Source organism: Myotis yumanensis, unplaced genomic scaffold, assembly GCF_028538775.1.
Source record: "Myotis yumanensis isolate MYYU_CA2020_CCGP unplaced genomic scaffold, mMyoYum1.0.hap1 SCAF_9, whole genome shotgun sequence".
Lineage (NCBI taxonomy): Eukaryota > Metazoa > Chordata > Mammalia > Chiroptera > Vespertilionidae > Myotis > Myotis yumanensis.
The window spans coordinates 73,871,534-73,889,794 of NW_027223760.1; the positions used below are offsets into that span (position 1 = coordinate 73,871,534).

The 18,261-nt window shown below is 37.2% G+C and overlaps 1 protein-coding gene across 1 annotated transcript in view; it reads right to left on the minus strand.

The window, feature by feature from the left end:
• Positions 1-1,425: 1,425 nt before the first annotated feature.
• Positions 1,426-18,261, minus strand: part of PNPLA8 (patatin like phospholipase domain containing 8) — a 32,936-nt gene continuing 16,100 nt past the window's right edge. The window contains exons 6-10 of the mRNA XM_070424715.1: positions 16,554-16,725; positions 13,680-13,737; positions 12,790-12,984; positions 8,228-8,423; positions 1,426-3,468 (exon numbers count right to left, since the gene is read on the minus strand). Coding sequence (XP_070280816.1) covers positions 3,194-3,468; positions 8,228-8,423; positions 12,790-12,984; positions 13,680-13,737; positions 16,554-16,725 — 896 coding nt within the window. The 3' untranslated portion in view covers positions 1,426-3,193. The remainder of the gene's footprint in view (positions 3,469-8,227; positions 8,424-12,789; positions 12,985-13,679; positions 13,738-16,553; positions 16,726-18,261) is intronic.

Below are 18,261 nucleotides of genomic sequence, written 5' to 3' on the forward strand. Positions count from 1 at the left end.
GGTAGGGCAAGTTTTCTGTCATTATTTCTTCAAATAGGTTTTCAATATCTTGCTCTCTCTCTCCTTTCTGGCACCTCCATAATGAGAATGTTGGTACATTTGAAGTTGTCCCAGAGGCTCCTTATACTATTTTCATATTTTTGGATTTTTTCTTTTTGCTCTTCTGATTGGATGTTTTTATGCTTCCTCATATTCCAAATCATTGATTTGATTTTTTGAATCCTTTACTCTGTTGAATCCCTGTAATATTCATTTCAGTTAGTGTATGCTAAATTCCTGACTGCTCCTTTTCCATGTCTTTGACATTCTAAGATCCTTGGAAGTCTTACTAATCCCTCGATGCTCTCATTAATTCATTTGAAGTCTCATTAAGATCCTTGAGTAACCTTAAAACCATTTGTTGAACTCTGTATCCAGTGGTCTGCATGCTTCCATTTCTTTCATTTGTAACATGTATCTTTGTCTACACATTTTGGCTGCTTCCCTGTGTTTGTTTCTATGTATTAGGGCAGAGCTGCTATGTTTCCCGGAATTGGTAGCATGGCCTTGTGTAGTAGGTGACCAGTGGCTCAGTCTTCCCAGTCACTTAAGCTGGGTGTGCAGCCCAGGTATCAGTTTTTAATTGCATTGTTTTTAATAATTATTTTGATGGTAATTTAAATAAAATGCTGCATTAAGTACTACTTTTAAAATTTTTACTATTTTTAAAATATATTTTTATTGTTGAAGTATTACAGCTGTCCCCCCCCCCCCCCCCCCCGCCCCCAGGTCTTCACTCCCTTATTGCCCGTGTCCATGGACTATGTATACAAGTTCTTTGGTTTACCCTCCTTGTCCCTCCAATCCCACATCGAGGTATCTCAGTCTGTTCCATGCCTCCATGCTTTGGATCTTATTTTGTTGGTCAATACATTTTGTTCATCAAATTCCATCAATAAGTGAGATTATGTGATATTTGACTTTCTCAGTTTTTCTAGCTCTAATACTTGTGTAATATTCAAATCTGTGACTAGAATTATTTCTAGAGCATAGCAAGTTAGGTAAAATTTTGATCTTTGAACTCTAGAGGTCCTAGCTACTTCAGTAATTAGCAGCTCTATAATAAGTGAAAAGGAGAGGCAGTTGTCAGGCACTGTGCTGGGAGGGCGCGGGAGCGGAAAGGGAGTCCTTCCACCATACTACCAAAACAAAGCTGTAAGATCCTCCTCTATTCCTTCGGATGGCAGGCAGACATTTTGTGACTTCCTTCTCCACTCAGAAGATCCTTTGATATCTATTTTATCCTGAATAAAATGAGGCTTGGGAGGGGAAGAAACACACAGTGTAATTATAACCCCCAGGGGAAATCCCAGTCAGCCCATATGCCTCTAGGGACAACTCTATCTGAGGTACTATTAATAAAGAATAATATCTGCAGCAAAAACAGAACTGAAATATCACCAGCATGCCATTTATTACAGAAATAAGAATTCTGAGACATCCAAGAAGGCCTAAGCAACAAAACAATTTTTATACTCTATATTTTTATATAATTGATGAGTTGGAGAATTTAATCACATTTTATTTCTAAGATAGACTCTTCTTGGTTTCTTTAAAAAGAACAGATCTTTTACTTGTGTAGGACTGAAAATTCATTTTCACAACTCTTCCTATCTTTTGCTTGTACATTTGCAGAATTTACTTTTTAGGTTACCATCAAGAAAAGTAAGTAAAATTTTAGAGCTAGCTTTCCTCACTTTACAAATGAAGTATCTGAAACCGAGAAGCTGTCTGCCCTCCTCCAGGTCACAAATGGGTCTCTGCATCAGAGCCTGAGCCAGGATTAGCATTCAGACTCTCAGTTCTCCTCAGCACCCCCTGAACCACACCATATCCTGTGAATCAGCAAAGAGCAACATGACAACCTGGGAAACTGTAGTTTTAGTTTATATGTACAAAGCAAAGGACACTTACCTTTTTTTTCATTTTCTTGACAAATCTAAACATGATATAAGGATTAACAAGGCAGATAGATAATACAACAAAGATGAATTTGATTGGTATAAACAATGATCTGAGTTGGTTTGTTAACCTCTGTGAAATCCAGTTAAAGGAGTTAATATGGTAAAACAAGCCTAACTTATTTTTTAAAATATATATTTTATTGATTTCAGAGAGGAAAGTAGAGGGAGAGAGAAACATCAATGATGAGAGAGAATCATTGATTGGCTGCCTCCTGCATCCCCCCTACTGGGGATCAAGCCTGCAACCCAGGCATGTGCCCTTGACTGGAATCGAACCTGGGACACTTTAGCCTGCAGGTCGACACTCTATCTGCTGAGCCAAACCAGCTAGGGCAAGCCTAACATATTTTTTAAAGCATACTCTTGATAGGTATAATCAAATGCTACAAAGAAATGGGGAACTACATTACGAATAATAAATAATCTTAAAATGACTTTAGCCTTTTAACAATAAATTATTTCAATAGTTTATTTTTGTTAAGAATATTTTTTAGTAAATTAAAGTAATTAATTTTATGACACTGAATAATAAGCTAGAGCTAGAAAAGTTAACATACAGTATTATCTTGAAATTTCAAGGGTGAAAAGTGATTGACTGGAATCTCACCTATGATTTTGAATCAATCAAGTTTGAATAGAAAACTGTATCTGGTTCTTACATATTTCCAATGTAAAAGTCCTTTGACAGAAAAAATTCCACTTTTTTGTATGTGTTTAAATGATATTACAGTAAAAGGCAACATTTGGATAGCAGAATGTAGCTTGCGAATACATGTGATGTAAATTTAAAAAGAAATTAGCTTTTCCACATGGAAGAAAATCAATGATCAAATAAATTCAACATGATTATGGTGACTAAAGCAAAAATATCAAGTACGATATTTTTTCAGTTGTTTGGCATATATTAATATATTTTCAAACATCAAACAATATTAACACCGATATCTACTACAACCAACTAGCACAATAAGATTCTTAAAATATAGCTAATTATTAACATCATAAAAACCTAATTCCCTTATAAATTCTGCCTCTGTGCTGTGCAAGCTGGTCCAAGCACCATCTTTTTCAGGATTCCCCAGAATTCATAAGTATTTCAAAGTTAACTCATGTTGAATCCTATGATTTCTCACTGGGTCTGCGGATCTTCTGAACAGGCCTTCATTTACGGGAATATACGCACACACTCATCACAATTTTGAAAAGAATGAAAGGCCTTCATACATGTCAGATTTTAATTTTATCCAGTCATTAATTTTCTGCAGAGTTGTTTTTTCTTGACGTAAAATTTTTGCAAGTTTGTTCATTTTTTCTTCATTTCTTTCTATGTATCTCAACCCTTCCAACTGCAGTTGATCCAGCTTTTCATTGCGACTTTCATCTAGAGGTATGTTTTCACACATTACAGGATTGAATCTAAAATAGGTGTCAGGAGGTAACAGACCATCAAGCATTACATGGACTTCTGTTAAAACAAACAGAGACAATAGGGTGGTTAAGAAAAGTTATTCTACAGTGATCCAATGTTATCTTTTTTTTTAAAAAAAATATTTTATTGATTTTTCACAGACAGGAAGGGAGAGGGATAGAGAGCTAGAAACATCGATGAGAGAGAAACATTGATCAGCTGCCTCCTGTACACCTCCCACTGGGGATGTGCCCACAACCAAGGTACATGCCCTTGACCGGAAATGAACCTGGGACCTTCCAGTCTGCAAGCTGATGCTCTATCCACTGAGCCAAATCGGCCAGGGCTCCAATGTTATCTTTTTAAAAAATTATATTCTTTTAGGAAAATTATAAAGCTTTGCTTATTTTATCATTCCAGCTAATTAACCTTAGAAAAGGAATCCGTAATAATAAATATACTATAAAATAAAATTCACCTATCAGAATTCTTCATATAATTCTGTTAAATTAGAATACTTGCTCTAGTACTTTCTTCTGTTTTTGGTCATACTGTTAGCCACTGTTAGCCAACCTCCATTTAAAAAAAAAAATTTCTGGAGTTATCTTTATTGAGGCATAATTTACTCATAATAAAATTCACCAATTAAGAAAAAGCCAAGTTCTGACACATATACAATGTAACCACCACAACAATCATGACATAGGACATTTCCATCACTTAAAAACTTCCATCATGCTTCTTTATAGTTGGTTCCTCTTACCATTATCTCTTCTAGAATTTCACATAAAATCATAAGGATATAACCCTTGTATGCCTAGCTTTTTTTACTTACCAAAATGCTTTTGAAATTCATCTATGTTGTAGCATATATATATATAATTCCTTTCTTTTTACTGCTGACTAGTATTCCATTATACAATCTACACTAATAAAAGAGAAACATGGTAACTGGCGTACGACCGCTACCCTTCCCATTGGCTAATCAGCGTATCCTTATGCAAATTAACTGTCAGCCAAGATGGCGGCCGGCAGCCATGCACTGAAGCGAGCAGGGAGGTTTGCTTCCTCCAGGAACTGCAGACTCCAACGTTCCCCGCCTCACTTGCGGACTCTCAACTGCAACTCTAAGCAACTATTACTATGTTGCAAATAAGAAGCTAAACAAAACTGGCTTTCAGTCAGCCCAGGACCGCAACATTGTATCCATGTTTTCAACAGCGAGGCCTCAGAGCTAAAGCTGGCCCAGAATAAAAAAAAAAAAAAAGAAAACAAGGAGCGGTTGGGAGCTTTTAGTCAACTGCCAGCAGGAAAACAGCCCTCAGCCCCTCACCCAGGCTGGCCAGGCACCCCAGTGGGGACCCCCACCCTGATCCAGGACACCCTTCAGGGCAAAGCAGCCGGCCCCCACCCATGCACCAGGCCTCTATCCTATATAGTAAAAGGGTAATATGCCTCCCGGCACCGGGATCAGCGGAGCAGCGAGGCTCCCGGCACCGGGATCAGCGTGACAGGGTGCAGCGCACCAACACCCTGATCGGCCCTGCTCTGTGTGTGACAGGGTAGAGCCATAACCTCTCCATCGGCCCTGCCCTGAGTGTGACAGTGGTGGCGCCCCAACCGCCTGATCGGCCCTGTTCTGTGGGTAATAGAGGGTGGCGCCCCAATCCCCCTCCACGGGCCTTGCTCTGTGTGTGACTGGGTAGAGCCATAACCTCCCCATTGGCCCTGCCCTGAGTGTGACAGGGTGCAGCGCCCCAACCCCCTGATCCGCCCTGCTCTGTGTGTGACAGGGGGCGGTGCCCCAACTCCCCTATTGGCCCTGCTCTGTGTGTGACGGGGGGAGCTCCTCAACCCCCTGATGGGCCCTGCTTTGTGAGTGACAGGGGGGAGCTCCTCAACCCCCTGATGGGCCCTGCTTTGTGAGTGACAGGGGGGAGCTCCTCAACCCCCCGATGGGCCCTGCTCTGTGAGTGACAGGGAGCAGCGCCCCAACCCCCTGATCGGCCCTGCTCTGTGCGTGACGGGGGTGGCACCGCAACCTCCCCATCGACCCTGCCTTGAGTGTAACAGGGGGCGGTGCCCCAACCCCCCAATCAGTCTACCCTGAGCATGACTGAGGGTGGCATTGCAACCTCCCGATCCGCCCTGCTCTGTGCATGATAGGGCGGCACCCCAAATCCCCAATCGGCCCTGCTCTGAGCCTGACCAGGGGCTGCACTTAGGGACTGGGCCTGCCCTCTGCCACCTGGGAGCAGGCCTAAGCCAGCAGGTCGTTATCTCCCGAGGGGTTCCAGACTGTGAGAGGGCACAGGCCGGGCTGGGGGACCCCCCCCCCCCCCCCCCCCGTGCACAAATTTTTGTGCACCGGGCCTCTAGTTCTATATAATAAAAGGCTAATATGCAAATCGACCAAACATCAGAATGTTGCTATGACATCCACTGACCACCAGGGGGCAGACACTCAACACAGGAGCTGCCCCTAGGTGGTCAGTGTGCTCCCACAGGGGGAGCGCTGCTCAGCCAGAAGCTGGGTTCAGGGGCTAGCAAGTGCAGTGGAGGTGGTGGGAGCCTCTCCTGCCAATGCAGCAGGCAGACATCCCCCAAGGGGTCTTGGACTGTGAGAGGGCGCAGGCTGGGATGAGGGGACCCCACTCCCAGCCCCTAGTGCACGAATGTTGTGCACCGGGCCTCTAGTATAGCATAATTTGTTCTCTCCTGTCTAGTTCTCTTCAGTTTTTAGATATTAGTAATAATCCTCCTAGAAATATTTATACCTAAGTATTTTTGTGGATCGATGATTCCATTTCTCCTGGGGATGAAATTGCTGGGCATAAGGTAAAAGTATGTTTTTTGTTTTTTAAAAGAACTACAGTACTGTTTTCCAAACCATTTTCTATACCATTTTGCATGCCAACTATCAATACACCAGAGTTCCCACTACTTCACATTTTTGCCAAAACTTGGGATTATCAGTCTTAATTTTAGCCATGCCAAAGGATGTGTGGTGGTACCTTGTGGCTTTAATATTCATTTCCCTAATGACTCAGGATGTTGAGAAGTCTTTCATCTGTATATCTTCTTCATGGAATGTCTGTTCAAATATTTAGCTCATTTTTTTTTTTTTTTACTTAATTTTTTTCTTCTTTTATAGATAAGAATTCTCTCTATATTTTGGATATGATTATATATTTCTGGTAATGGATCAGATACATGGTTTACTAATATTTATTTCAATTTGTAGCTTGTCTTTTCATTATTCAAAGTATCTTTGAAATATCAAAATTTGTAATTTGATAAAGTCTTAATTTTTCTTTTTTGGTTCATGCTTTTTGTGTTCTATCTAAAAAATCTTCACGTACGCCAGGGCCATTTCTTAATTTTTCTCCAGGGTATTTTTTCTAGTAGTTTTACAGTTTTAGCTGTTATAATTAGGTCTATGGTCCATTCAAGTTAACTTCTGAATATAGAATGGTCAAGGTTCAGTTTTTTGAATATAGTTATCTGGCTGTCCCAGTACCATTTGTTGTAAAGAATATCCTTTACTCATTGAGTTACCTTTATCAAAAGTCTTTTGAGCTTACGTGTATAGATCTATTTCTGTATTCTCTTATTATGTACCACTGACATATGCCTATTTTTATGCAAATAACATAGTCCCTTGCTTACTGTATTTGTATAGTTTTGAAGTCAAAGGGTGTAAGTACTCCAACTTTGTTCTTTTTATTTTTTTAATATATTTTATTGATTTTTTTACAGAGAGGAAGGGAGAGAGATAGAGTTAGAAACATCGATGAGAGAAAAACATCGATCAGCTGCCTCCTGCACACCCCCTACTGGGGATGTACCCGCAACCAAGGTACATGCCCTTGACCGGAATCAAACCCGGGACCCTTCAGTCCACAGGCCGACGCTCTATCCATTGAGCCAAACCGGTCAGGGCATTGGGTTATCATTTAATAGATGAAAGTCCTCAGTGGGTTGTTTAAGATCCTCCCATAGGCTAAGGACTTAACTAATAAGATGGTAATATGGAAAAAGTGAGATTCAAAAGCAAGGAGCTAAGTGGTAACATTCTGTGTAAAAATTTAACTGACTTCACATAAGACTTAAAAATAAAACAATAAAGAGATCTAGCAAGTTTGGGGAACAGAAAAAATGAAAGTGTAGCCAGCTAGACTTTATAAAAGGGACACATTTTGAGGGGGGAAGGGGAGGAATAGATATATTCAAAAGCTGGGTCTTACAGGGCCTGTAAATTTCAGTGAATAATATTTCTGGATTTGGTTCTAGGTGTGATAGGAAGCCTGGAGGGTTTTGAGCAGGGTAAAAAACATGGTTAATGTTTTAAAAAAATCACTTCAGCTTTTATATGAAGACTAGATTATTGGGGCAGAAGAGTGAAGAACTTATTCTAATTCCAGTTTGCCTCCACATTACTAAATAATCAAATTCTGTAAGTATTCTAATTCTCTCACTGTTATGTGTATATTTGAACCACTGACTCCTTTTCTTTTCCGTTTCGCAACTGGCAGAATAGTCCCCAACCAAGCCTTTGTGCTAATCCAGGTTTAGATACTTTTCCAACTGTAAGTAGGCAAAGGTAGCACTAACTCCCGCATGGAGAATAGCCTCTATCCTAAGGTCATTTAGAAGAAATGAGTGAGGAGAAATAAAAACAGAAGACTTGCTCCCATGTGCTTCCTAAGCCTACACAAATACAGACATAACATACTCTTTTGCAGTTAGCATGAGCATATTCTACTAAAAGCTGAATTTTAGAAGTTAAAGTGCTCTAAAATAGCAAACAACTAACCTTCTGTATCTGTTGCACTGTTGATAACATTAGACAGTTTGGCTTTCAAGCTTGTAGATGTCATGGTGTTTTTCACATCACTCTCATAACGTCCAGTGCCTAAGGACACTATACACTCTAGGGGGACGTCTGGCCAAAGACATTTACATTCATGCATTGCTAAGGCTGAAGGGTTATTCAGAAGCAAACCTCCATCCTGCAAAATATAAGTTAAGAAAATATAATACAGAACTCTTAAAAGTGAAATGCTATTTTACAAATATGAAAAGAAAAATTATATTTTAAACAGTTTGAAATTTACTCATAGGAAAAGCTGGATTATATAATAAATTCAACAACATATTACTTAAAAACAAAAGGTTCCTTTAAGGTGAACTGAGTTTATATATCACAGATACAAAGAAGTCATGCAAAAACTCACAAGCCTCACTGGCCTTATTAAGCTTTCATTTCTTATTATGAAAGTTCTTTGAACTTCTTGGATTGCTTCGCACATTTTGCTCAAAATTACTGAAATGAATTAAATTACTTTTTAAAGATATATTATCCTTGTTTAATGGTTAATATAGCTCCTATATAAAACCTAAGAAAAGAATTATGGCTCTGCCCAGCTGGTGTGGCTCAGTGGTTGAGCATCAGCCTATAAATCAGGAAGTCACAGTTAGAGTCCTGATTAGGGCATATGCTGGGGTTGTGGGCTCGATCCCCAGTATGGGGTGTGCTGGAGGCAACCGATCAATGAATTTCTTTCATCATTTATGTTTCTATCTAGCTCTCTTTCTCTCCCCTCCTCTCTGAAATAAAAATAATTAAAAAAAAAGAATTATGGTTCTCCTAAACAATTAAAGCTAATAATTCTTTCACAAGTCAAATATAACCAAATTAATTCAATGAAATTTAAGCTGAAATTTTATTAACAGTATAATTTCAAAGTTATCACATTCATTATAATGCAGACATAACCTAAATAAAGCAGGCAAATTTTGTACTTCTAAGCATTTATCAATAATCAATATTATTTTGAAGAATTCAAAAGAGGGTAAAAAATGCTGATAGAGTACTATAAAAATGTAGTAGAATGTAGTGCAAATTTCTCTCTGTAACTTTTTTTTTTATTGCTTAAAGTATTACAAAGAGTATTACATATGTCTCCTTTCCCCCCGCCCCCCCCTTGACATTCCCCCCGGCCTCCCCTACCCCCCAGTGGCTTGTGTCCATTGGTTATGCTCTACTAATTCCAGAAAGGATATAAAGTAATTTACATTAAAACACATGTCAGACATGACAGTCAAAGGGGTTTTAAAAATGAGAATGAAAATAACTGAATATTCCAAGAACTTATCAAATAAGATTGTAAGTTCCACATTTTAGTTTTAAACTTCTTGGCAACTACTGAAAGATTGGAAAGAAACTTGCTTGAATGTTTTCTTTGTTTAAGCAACCAAGATCATTCACACCTTAGAATATGCTAATCAACCTTTCACAGTGTCTTTTGAAGAAAAAATACCCCATTTCTTCCTCAAATATTGGGAGAATATGCACTAAAAAATATGTACTTAAGGTTTGTGTATACTCTAGATTCCATTTGAATATTCTTATTAAATTCGATGTGCCAATCTTTCTAAAGTCAAGTCAATGTTTTACATGAAAACATATTCTTTGTACACATAGTCATGTGCTTTACATAAAATTTATAGAAGTTATTTCAACCTAAATTCAAAGATTATGGGCATCAATACAAAAATGGCTAAGCATGAAAAGAAGTAACATTGATCTATCTCAGTGGTTCTCAACCTTCCTAATGCCGCGACCCTTTAATACAGTTCTTCATGATGTGGTGACCCACAACCATAAAATTATTTTCGTTGCTACTTCACAACTGTAATTTTGCTACTGTTATGAATCGTAATGTAAATATCTGATATGCAATATGTATTTTCATTGTTACAAATTGAACATAATTAAAGCATAGTGATCAATCACAAAAACAATATATAATTATATATGTGTTTTCCGATGGTCTTAGGCGACCCCTGTGAAAAGGTCGTTCAACCCCCAAAGGGGTCACGACCCACAGGTTGGTGACCCACAGGTTGAGAACCGCTGATCTATCTGAAACGGAAAAAGAACCACTAAATTACTTTGGTTTATTATGTGTATTCTACAAGGTTGAATTAAACTTTGTAACTACTACTTCTTAGATAGAAAGCAAATTAGGTCACTTCTTTTGAAGTCTGGGAACAAACATATGGCCCTGAAATGCACTGATTTACCATTTGAGACTTTCACTAATATTTGTCATAACAGCAATTTTGTAGCATGACAATCATCTTAAAGTTGTAAGACTTAAATATTACATTTTGAATACGCTATTACTTCTCATATATGACATGGCAAGAATGTGGAGAAACAGTTGTTAAAAAGAGCAAGCTACATCTATATATATAAAACCCTAATATGCAAATAGACCAAACGGTGGAACAACCGAACAACCAGTTGCTATGATGTGCGCTGACCACCAGAGGGTGCATGCAGAACATGGCAGGTGTCAGCCACAGTGGGATGGTGGGGCAGGTAAGCCAGGGCGCCAGACCAAGGCGGGGCACCGGTTGCTTTCACCGGGGTGAGCCTCTGGTGGTTACTGAAAATTCTTTGCTCCCGTGTGTGCCGTGGTCCCGCCCAGCACTCGCACCTGCTGCCAGCCCCGATTGCCCCTCAGGGGTTCTCCACCTCCCCCTGGCTCCTGATGGGCGATCAGGTTGGCAGCCGCCTCTTGCACCTGCTGCCGGCGACAGCCCCGCTCACACCTGCTGATGGCGCAGAGCGATTGGGGCCGGTGCTGGCAGTGTGTGGGAGCGGCAGTGGTGGGAGCAGGGCTGCTGGTAGAGAGGGGACCGAGGGCCACAGCAGGCGGGGCTGGGCGGGGGCGTGGTCAATGGCCCGAGACCTGCCCCTGTGCTCATTGCAGCCTTGCGGCCCACAGTTCCTTTCAAGGTGCATGAATTCATGCACTGGGCCCTTAGTATTAAAATAAAAACTTTATTTTGACCAATAAGGCCTGAAATCAATGTGAGAAAACCTCTATAGCTAGCACCTTTTGTCCTGAGTGGGGGTAAAAGGAAAAAGAGAAAGGAGAGAAGGGTGTCTTACATAATCAACAATGACTGGTTTGACAAAGAAAGTCTGAATTTACTCCAAAGACAAAAGAAATCCTACTGTAATCTCTTAACTACAAAGATAGAAAGTGAGATAGCTGACAGTAACATTTTAAAATATATTTAAGCTAATATAAAAATATAGGAAAAACTAAAATTGATAAAAATGCTATAACATTAACACATATAAATTAAAATTACATAGTTACTATATAATTTATATATGATATTTTGAATAACACCTGAAAATTCTTTCAAAATATTAGTGTTTTTCTTAACATATATCTGAATAACAAATAAAGAAAACATACCATACATCAGTGACTAAAGAGGAAAGGCTACAGACTGGATCAAATGAGACTAATATTAAGTGGGATATCATATAAAAAATTAAGCATATATAAAAATATATGTATTTCAGAAGTATCAGCTCAAAACCTTTATTGCCTTAATACTTAGTATAAGTTATGAGTTAAAATTTCCATAGTGGGAAAAACTTAACAGAGAAAAAAATTTGTAAGTAAATGAGTCTATATAATAGAAAAATAATAATATTCAACTTTATATATCATTTAGTCCTAAATTTTAAAACAGTATAGTTATTGAAAGCATCTTGTCACTTAACGGTTGTGATCCTAGTCGATACTTACCCTTTATTAAGATACAAATTTTTAATTTGTAAAATGGAACTAACTCTATTTCATAAGCAGTAATGGTTAAATGAGATAATACATGCAAAGAACTATATAAGTGTCTAGAACATAGCTAATTTAAGTGTTTATTAATATTTTATTATATCCTCTCTTTCAAAATATGACCACTAAATGTAAGGTATAGCGTAGGGAATAGAATCAATAATATTACATGACTATGTATGGTGTCAAATGGGTTTTACACTTATCAGGGTATCATTTTGTAAATTATGTAGTTGTCTATATATAAATTACTAAATTACTTTTACGCCTGAAACAAATATAATATATGTCAATGATAACTGAAACAAAAGTTATTTTAAAAAATCACCCAAACTGTCAAACAGATTGTATTCTGCATTTCCAGGGACTGGGCTTCATTTGTAATTTTTACCACACTTAGAAAGCCAATCAGATGTACTACTTCATTTTTTCTAACAATAAGACTATCATAATTGGCTATGTCAATCACTTTATATGAAATACTGAAAAAAAAAAAATCTTTCCTAAAATATGCTCTTCAAGCCAGGCCGCTTGTTAAAGAAAACCAACAATTAAAAATAGCTTCTACTGCACATCTTCTGCCACATGGAGACATAAATAAGAAAGTCTCCTTGGTTGATGCCTCTAGTCTATAAGGACAGTGACATTTAGTAAGTGCTAATTCCTTTTAGTCACGTAAAGGTTTACAAGATAGGCCATAGACTCAACTTACCTGATGAAGATCACTTCCCAATGCATACTCTGCGAAGTAGCCGGGGGCAGCCGACGAGGCTCTAATGGCCTGCCACATTTTGTACTGACAGCCTCCCAAATAGTGAGAGTTGATTCCAGGAAAATGACCATAGTTTCTGAACACAAAAGCTTTTGGAATGACTCCTCTGTTTACGATGGTACTTACTGCAGCTACCTAGTAAATTAAAAAGTGAACAATATCCATTGTAAGTAGCAATATTTGGGATTTGTAAAAATTAAATATTATTTAGTAGTATGAAAGAAAATATAAATAAGCAAGAGTGAAAGAGCACTAGAGGGAGCTGTATTTGATTTTTCATGGTTTCGGCTTGTTATCCAAAAATAAATACAAATTGCATGGAATTCCTAGGTGCAGAAATCCTACTCCTTAATCAAATAAGTATTATCAAAGAACATGGAACTTAAGCCATACTCAGATCACTGTGTTTCAAACAATATCAAAAGAGAAGCCATGCTGAGACTTATCCTAGTAACAACTACATTTTGAAAATTGGGATTTCATTTGTATACAATATATAAGATATATATATATATTTCTTTTTAAAAATCTAGGAGAGAAAATGACACAATTTTTCTTAAGTCACTGGATTTGATTAACCCTTATGATAAGTCTTCCTTATCTTTAGTCTTGGTTTTTCATGTTTTTAAATTTTTGTTGTACTTTTACTATATACAGAAAAGGTCTAATGATCACATCCCACATCTTCATAGACTAACTCAATATATAAGGAACAATATAATCCTTAAAAAGAGGTTCCTAAGAAATTTTTCATTTAATAAAGGGCCTTCAGCGTAATTATTTTCACCTAACCTTCAATTCCAACGAGGTGTTATATACTTGAAACTTACCTTAGGACATGTGGGGTCTCTTGCTGTTTCAATCATTAGTGAAGAACCCATTTTATCCCTTTATTAAAGGAGAAAAAATAAATTATATCAAAATTATCTCCTAACATTAGGGAATATATGCTATGCAATCACTGCTTGCTCATGGCTTTATCAAAGTGCTATGAGGGAACAAATTAAAAAAAAGTATATGACTCTCCTCTAGGAGGCTTATCATCCAATTAATGTACATGAAACAATATGTGGTTAGTATTTATTAACTTATTACTCAAACTACAAGTATCTACTGTAGTATCTGGGAAAGATGCATGGAGGTGTAGCTTGAAAAGGACTCCAAAACATGGCAAGTAACACATTCAAAGTCAGGACCTGAGAGGGGAAAGGCACAGAGGCAGAATCAGTTTGTTGTTTTCAGAGTACCCCCGACAGAATAAAGCTGCTGTGCTGAGATTAGACCGTAGAATGGGTAGGCTAGTTACAGAGTAGTCCAAAAACCAGATCAGGACAGTCAGCCTTTAAACTTGTATTAGCAATACAGAGTCACTGAAACCGGTTTGGCTCAGTGGATAGAGCGTCGGCCTGCGGATTGAAGGGTCCCAGGTTCGATTCCGGTCAAGGGCATGTACCTGGGTTGCGGGCACATCCCCAGTAGGAGATGTGCAGGAGGCAGCTGATCGATGTTTCTCTCTATCTCTATCTCTTTCCCTTCCTCTCTGTAAAAAATCATTAAAATATATTTAAAAAAAAATACAGAGTCAATGTCACCCCTCAAAAAATGTTTAAGTCATCTGAGTTGGCATTTGAATTACTGCAACATTACAGAAATTGTGCTTTGGGCAGCAATTTTTACAAGTTCATTATAGGGGAATTTTATTTCAGTGCAGATTATTTCCTGACTTAAAAATTATGTTTTTCCCTTGTATCCTATATAATAAAAGGGTAATATGCAAATTGACCCTAACAGCAGAATGACCAGAATGACCAGAATGACCGCTGGACCAGTCACTATGAGGCTCACTGACCATCTCTTGGTCCCTTTCCCCAGCCAGCAGGCTCCGATCACCTGATGGCCACCTGAGGCAGGGGCAGGGCTAAGGAGCGGGCAGTAACAGCCTACCTCTTGGTCCCTTCCCCCGGCCATCAGGCACCTATCTCCTGATGGTGACGGGGAAACCAGGGGTGGATGGGGGCGAGGGGTGAGTCCAACTGCAGGCAGCTGGGGAAGATGGCCCTGATTACAGGCCAGGCCTAGGGACTGTACCCACACATGAATTTTGTGTGCTGGGCCTCTAGTTGAATATAAAAACTATGTTTTTTACCAACCTGCCTCCATAAGACAACTACATTTTTCTCAAAAGATACTCATATTTTTCAACTAGAATGTTAGTGAATTCACCTAAGGGTAGTAGTTACAAATTAGGTAGTGACCTACCCTTCACAATCTTTTAAAGACATAAAAGTAAAATACTTTCTAAAATGGACAAGATCTTTGTCTTTCCCAACTTGACCTATGATCTTCTGCATGAAGATCAATGTAATTTTATCCTTTATCTTTTCATAGAAATTTAGAAGCTGCTTTCACAGTTTAAGCAAAATTCGCATTTGCTTTTTGTTTAAACCTTGATTTACTAACTGAACTGAAATGCTTAGTGAATTAAGTTATAAATATAAATTCAAAAATAAAGTCAGGAACATTGTTTATTTCACAGAGATGTCAAAACACAAAAGAAGTTTCAACATTTCTAGATTTTACTGATGCTATAATTAAAAATAATGTCCCTAAAATAAAATAATCACAGAAAACACAGATAAAAATAAACAATGAGAGAAAAAAAGAAAAAGTCCAGAGAGTAGGTGTGGCAGATTATAATAATAATGGTCCCCAATGAATCACACTTCCCGATATCTATATCCCTGTATATAGTTCCTTTCCACATAACCCTGAGTTAGAGTGACTTTGGTCAACTGAACATCAGCAGGCATACCATTAGCAAAAGCTTTTAATTTTTACAATCTCTACTACTAATTTTAAACTTGGTTCATGTAAGGTAAAAGTTGAATCATACACAGCCAAGTGTAGGAGGATTTGTTTTAATGAACCCAATGATAGATTTGATTATGAAGTTTAAACTGTTAACTAACCATTTTAGACTTGTGGCTTTCTTTCTATGGTTTGTTTGTTTTTGCTTTTACTTCTATACTACACTAGTTTGCCATGTAGCAATTGTACTGTGCAATATCACAAAAAGAACTGGGAAAATTTTTTATGGATATCATGTCCATTATAGTTTGCCATAGTAGTTTTCTCTAGTTCTCTGTGATTTAATATTACCAAGCTTTCTGTACTTTGTTACAAAACGCCGGTTTACCAGGTAACAATTTTTGTGAGTGTTAAAAAGAATTTATGGTGTATTTCTGTCAATTCACTTTGAATTTAAATAAATAAATAAATAAATAAATAAAATAAACGGAGGCTTGATAAGTACTTTTGCACTGGGGCTTTTATTTTTGGAAAGTGAGTATAATGCTTTGTTGTGTTTTGGGGAAAAAATGTTTAAAAATTAATATTTTAGAAGAATATCTGTTAATGACTCTGGAGAAAGACTAATGTGGTAAGTAAAAACAATAGGATGCAAAACATGGTTGTATATACAATATGGTCTCAAATTTTAAAAAGGCAATTGCAACTTTTACATGAAAATCTCACATGCATAAACCCAAGAAAATAGTGACTAGAATAGATTCACCAAAATATTAAGAGTGATTATATCTAACTAGTACGATCAATAATTTAATATTTTCCAGCATTTTTTCAAATTAATATGCACGTTACCTAGATCATCAAAATGTTTTTTAAGAAGAATAATTATAACTTACTTAAGAATATTTTCCCATGTTTGACTGTCATAAAATGCATGGCTCCAACTCATTTTGACTGTCCCAACAATGACATTTTGTGAAAATACATCTGTTCCTAATTTTCGATAAAGTTCTTCACACTCATCCAGGGGCATATGAAAGAATCCCAGCATGAATGCTAATATAGCACCTGAAAGAAAAAATCTTTTGTTTTTGTCAGTGTTGATGATATAATACTGTAAGATATTCTGAATCACAGACTTGGTTAAAACTCTGCCTTTGATACTTTCAAACTGTGTCACCTGGGACAAACTACTTAACCTATCAGAGTCCTATTTTTTTCATCTAAAAAATAAGGGTAATTACAACAACTAAAATTTATAAATTTCTTAAATTAGGATAACAGATGTAAAGGGCTTTATTTACTAGGCCTCAATAAGGATACATAAATGGCAACCAATGATGATAATGACAATTTAAAAACATATAAAAATGTGTTATTTTACATTACATTAATTAAGATATATAATTAAGATACTGTGGTACAGCCGAAACCGGTTTGGCTCAGTGGATAGAGCATCGGCCGGCGGACTCAAGGGTCCCGGGTTCGATTCCGGTCAGGGGCATGTACCTGGGTTGCGGGCACATCCCCAGTGGGGGATGTGCAGGAGGCAGCTGGTCGATGTTTCTCTCTCATCGATGTTTCTGACTCTCTATCTCTCTCCCTTCCTCTCTGTAAAAAATCAATAAAATATATTTAAAAAAAAAAAAAAAAAAAGATACTGTGGTACAGAATATCCTTTCTAACCTTAATCAATTCCTTAGTTTTGGTCACAGAATACAGTATATTTAACAATTTACCAATTCATTAAAAAAATTGCTTCTTCAGATTGGTCCCGGGAACCAATGTAATTAAAGAAATTAGGTCTCTGGGATGTCCTTTTAAATAGCAGATTTCATATCCTAGCTGCAATTGGTAGGACACACTGCCACCTAGTGAACATAATTAGCCTAATCCTGAACTAACAAGAAACTGGAGAAAGGTTAAGGGAATGGGAAGAGGGTAGGGAAAAGCAAAGACCTGTATAGCATCACTGCTTACTTTGAGATTGCAAAGAAAGAAAAAACACAAAACAAAACAAAAAAACCCCAGAAAATTATTATCATAATGTATTTTAAATATTTTATACGTTTTATTACAGTAAAAGTCTTATTCTAATAAAGATAAGATAGCATGCACTGTATGGCATAAGTATATAATAGAAATTGCTACTTTTCAATTTGTGGAAAAGTTGTAATTAACATAAGAAATAACTTGCCAAAAATTTAAGTTCCTTTCCTTTTAAGCAGAACTACTATGAAGATGAGCACACATTTAAAAAACTGAATTTTATCGAACTGGTAAGTACGTTACCCTTGAATTAAGTATAAATTTATTAACTTTTCAGAAATTATGAAACCAAATTTCTATATTAGAATATACAAAATGGAAAAAAGAAAAGTACTGTATTATAAATTAAATTTTAACATAAACTAGAAAACAATGGAAAAGATATATTGTGGTTAAAACAGAAATGTACGTATTTCATAAACTGATATTCTATGCCATGATTTAAAATTCTCTTTCATGAGCACCCACCTACTAAAAATAGTGCCTCACAGAGGGACACCTCTCACAAATAAGTACAATCTTATCCATCTTTAATATCCTATTGGTTCAAGTACA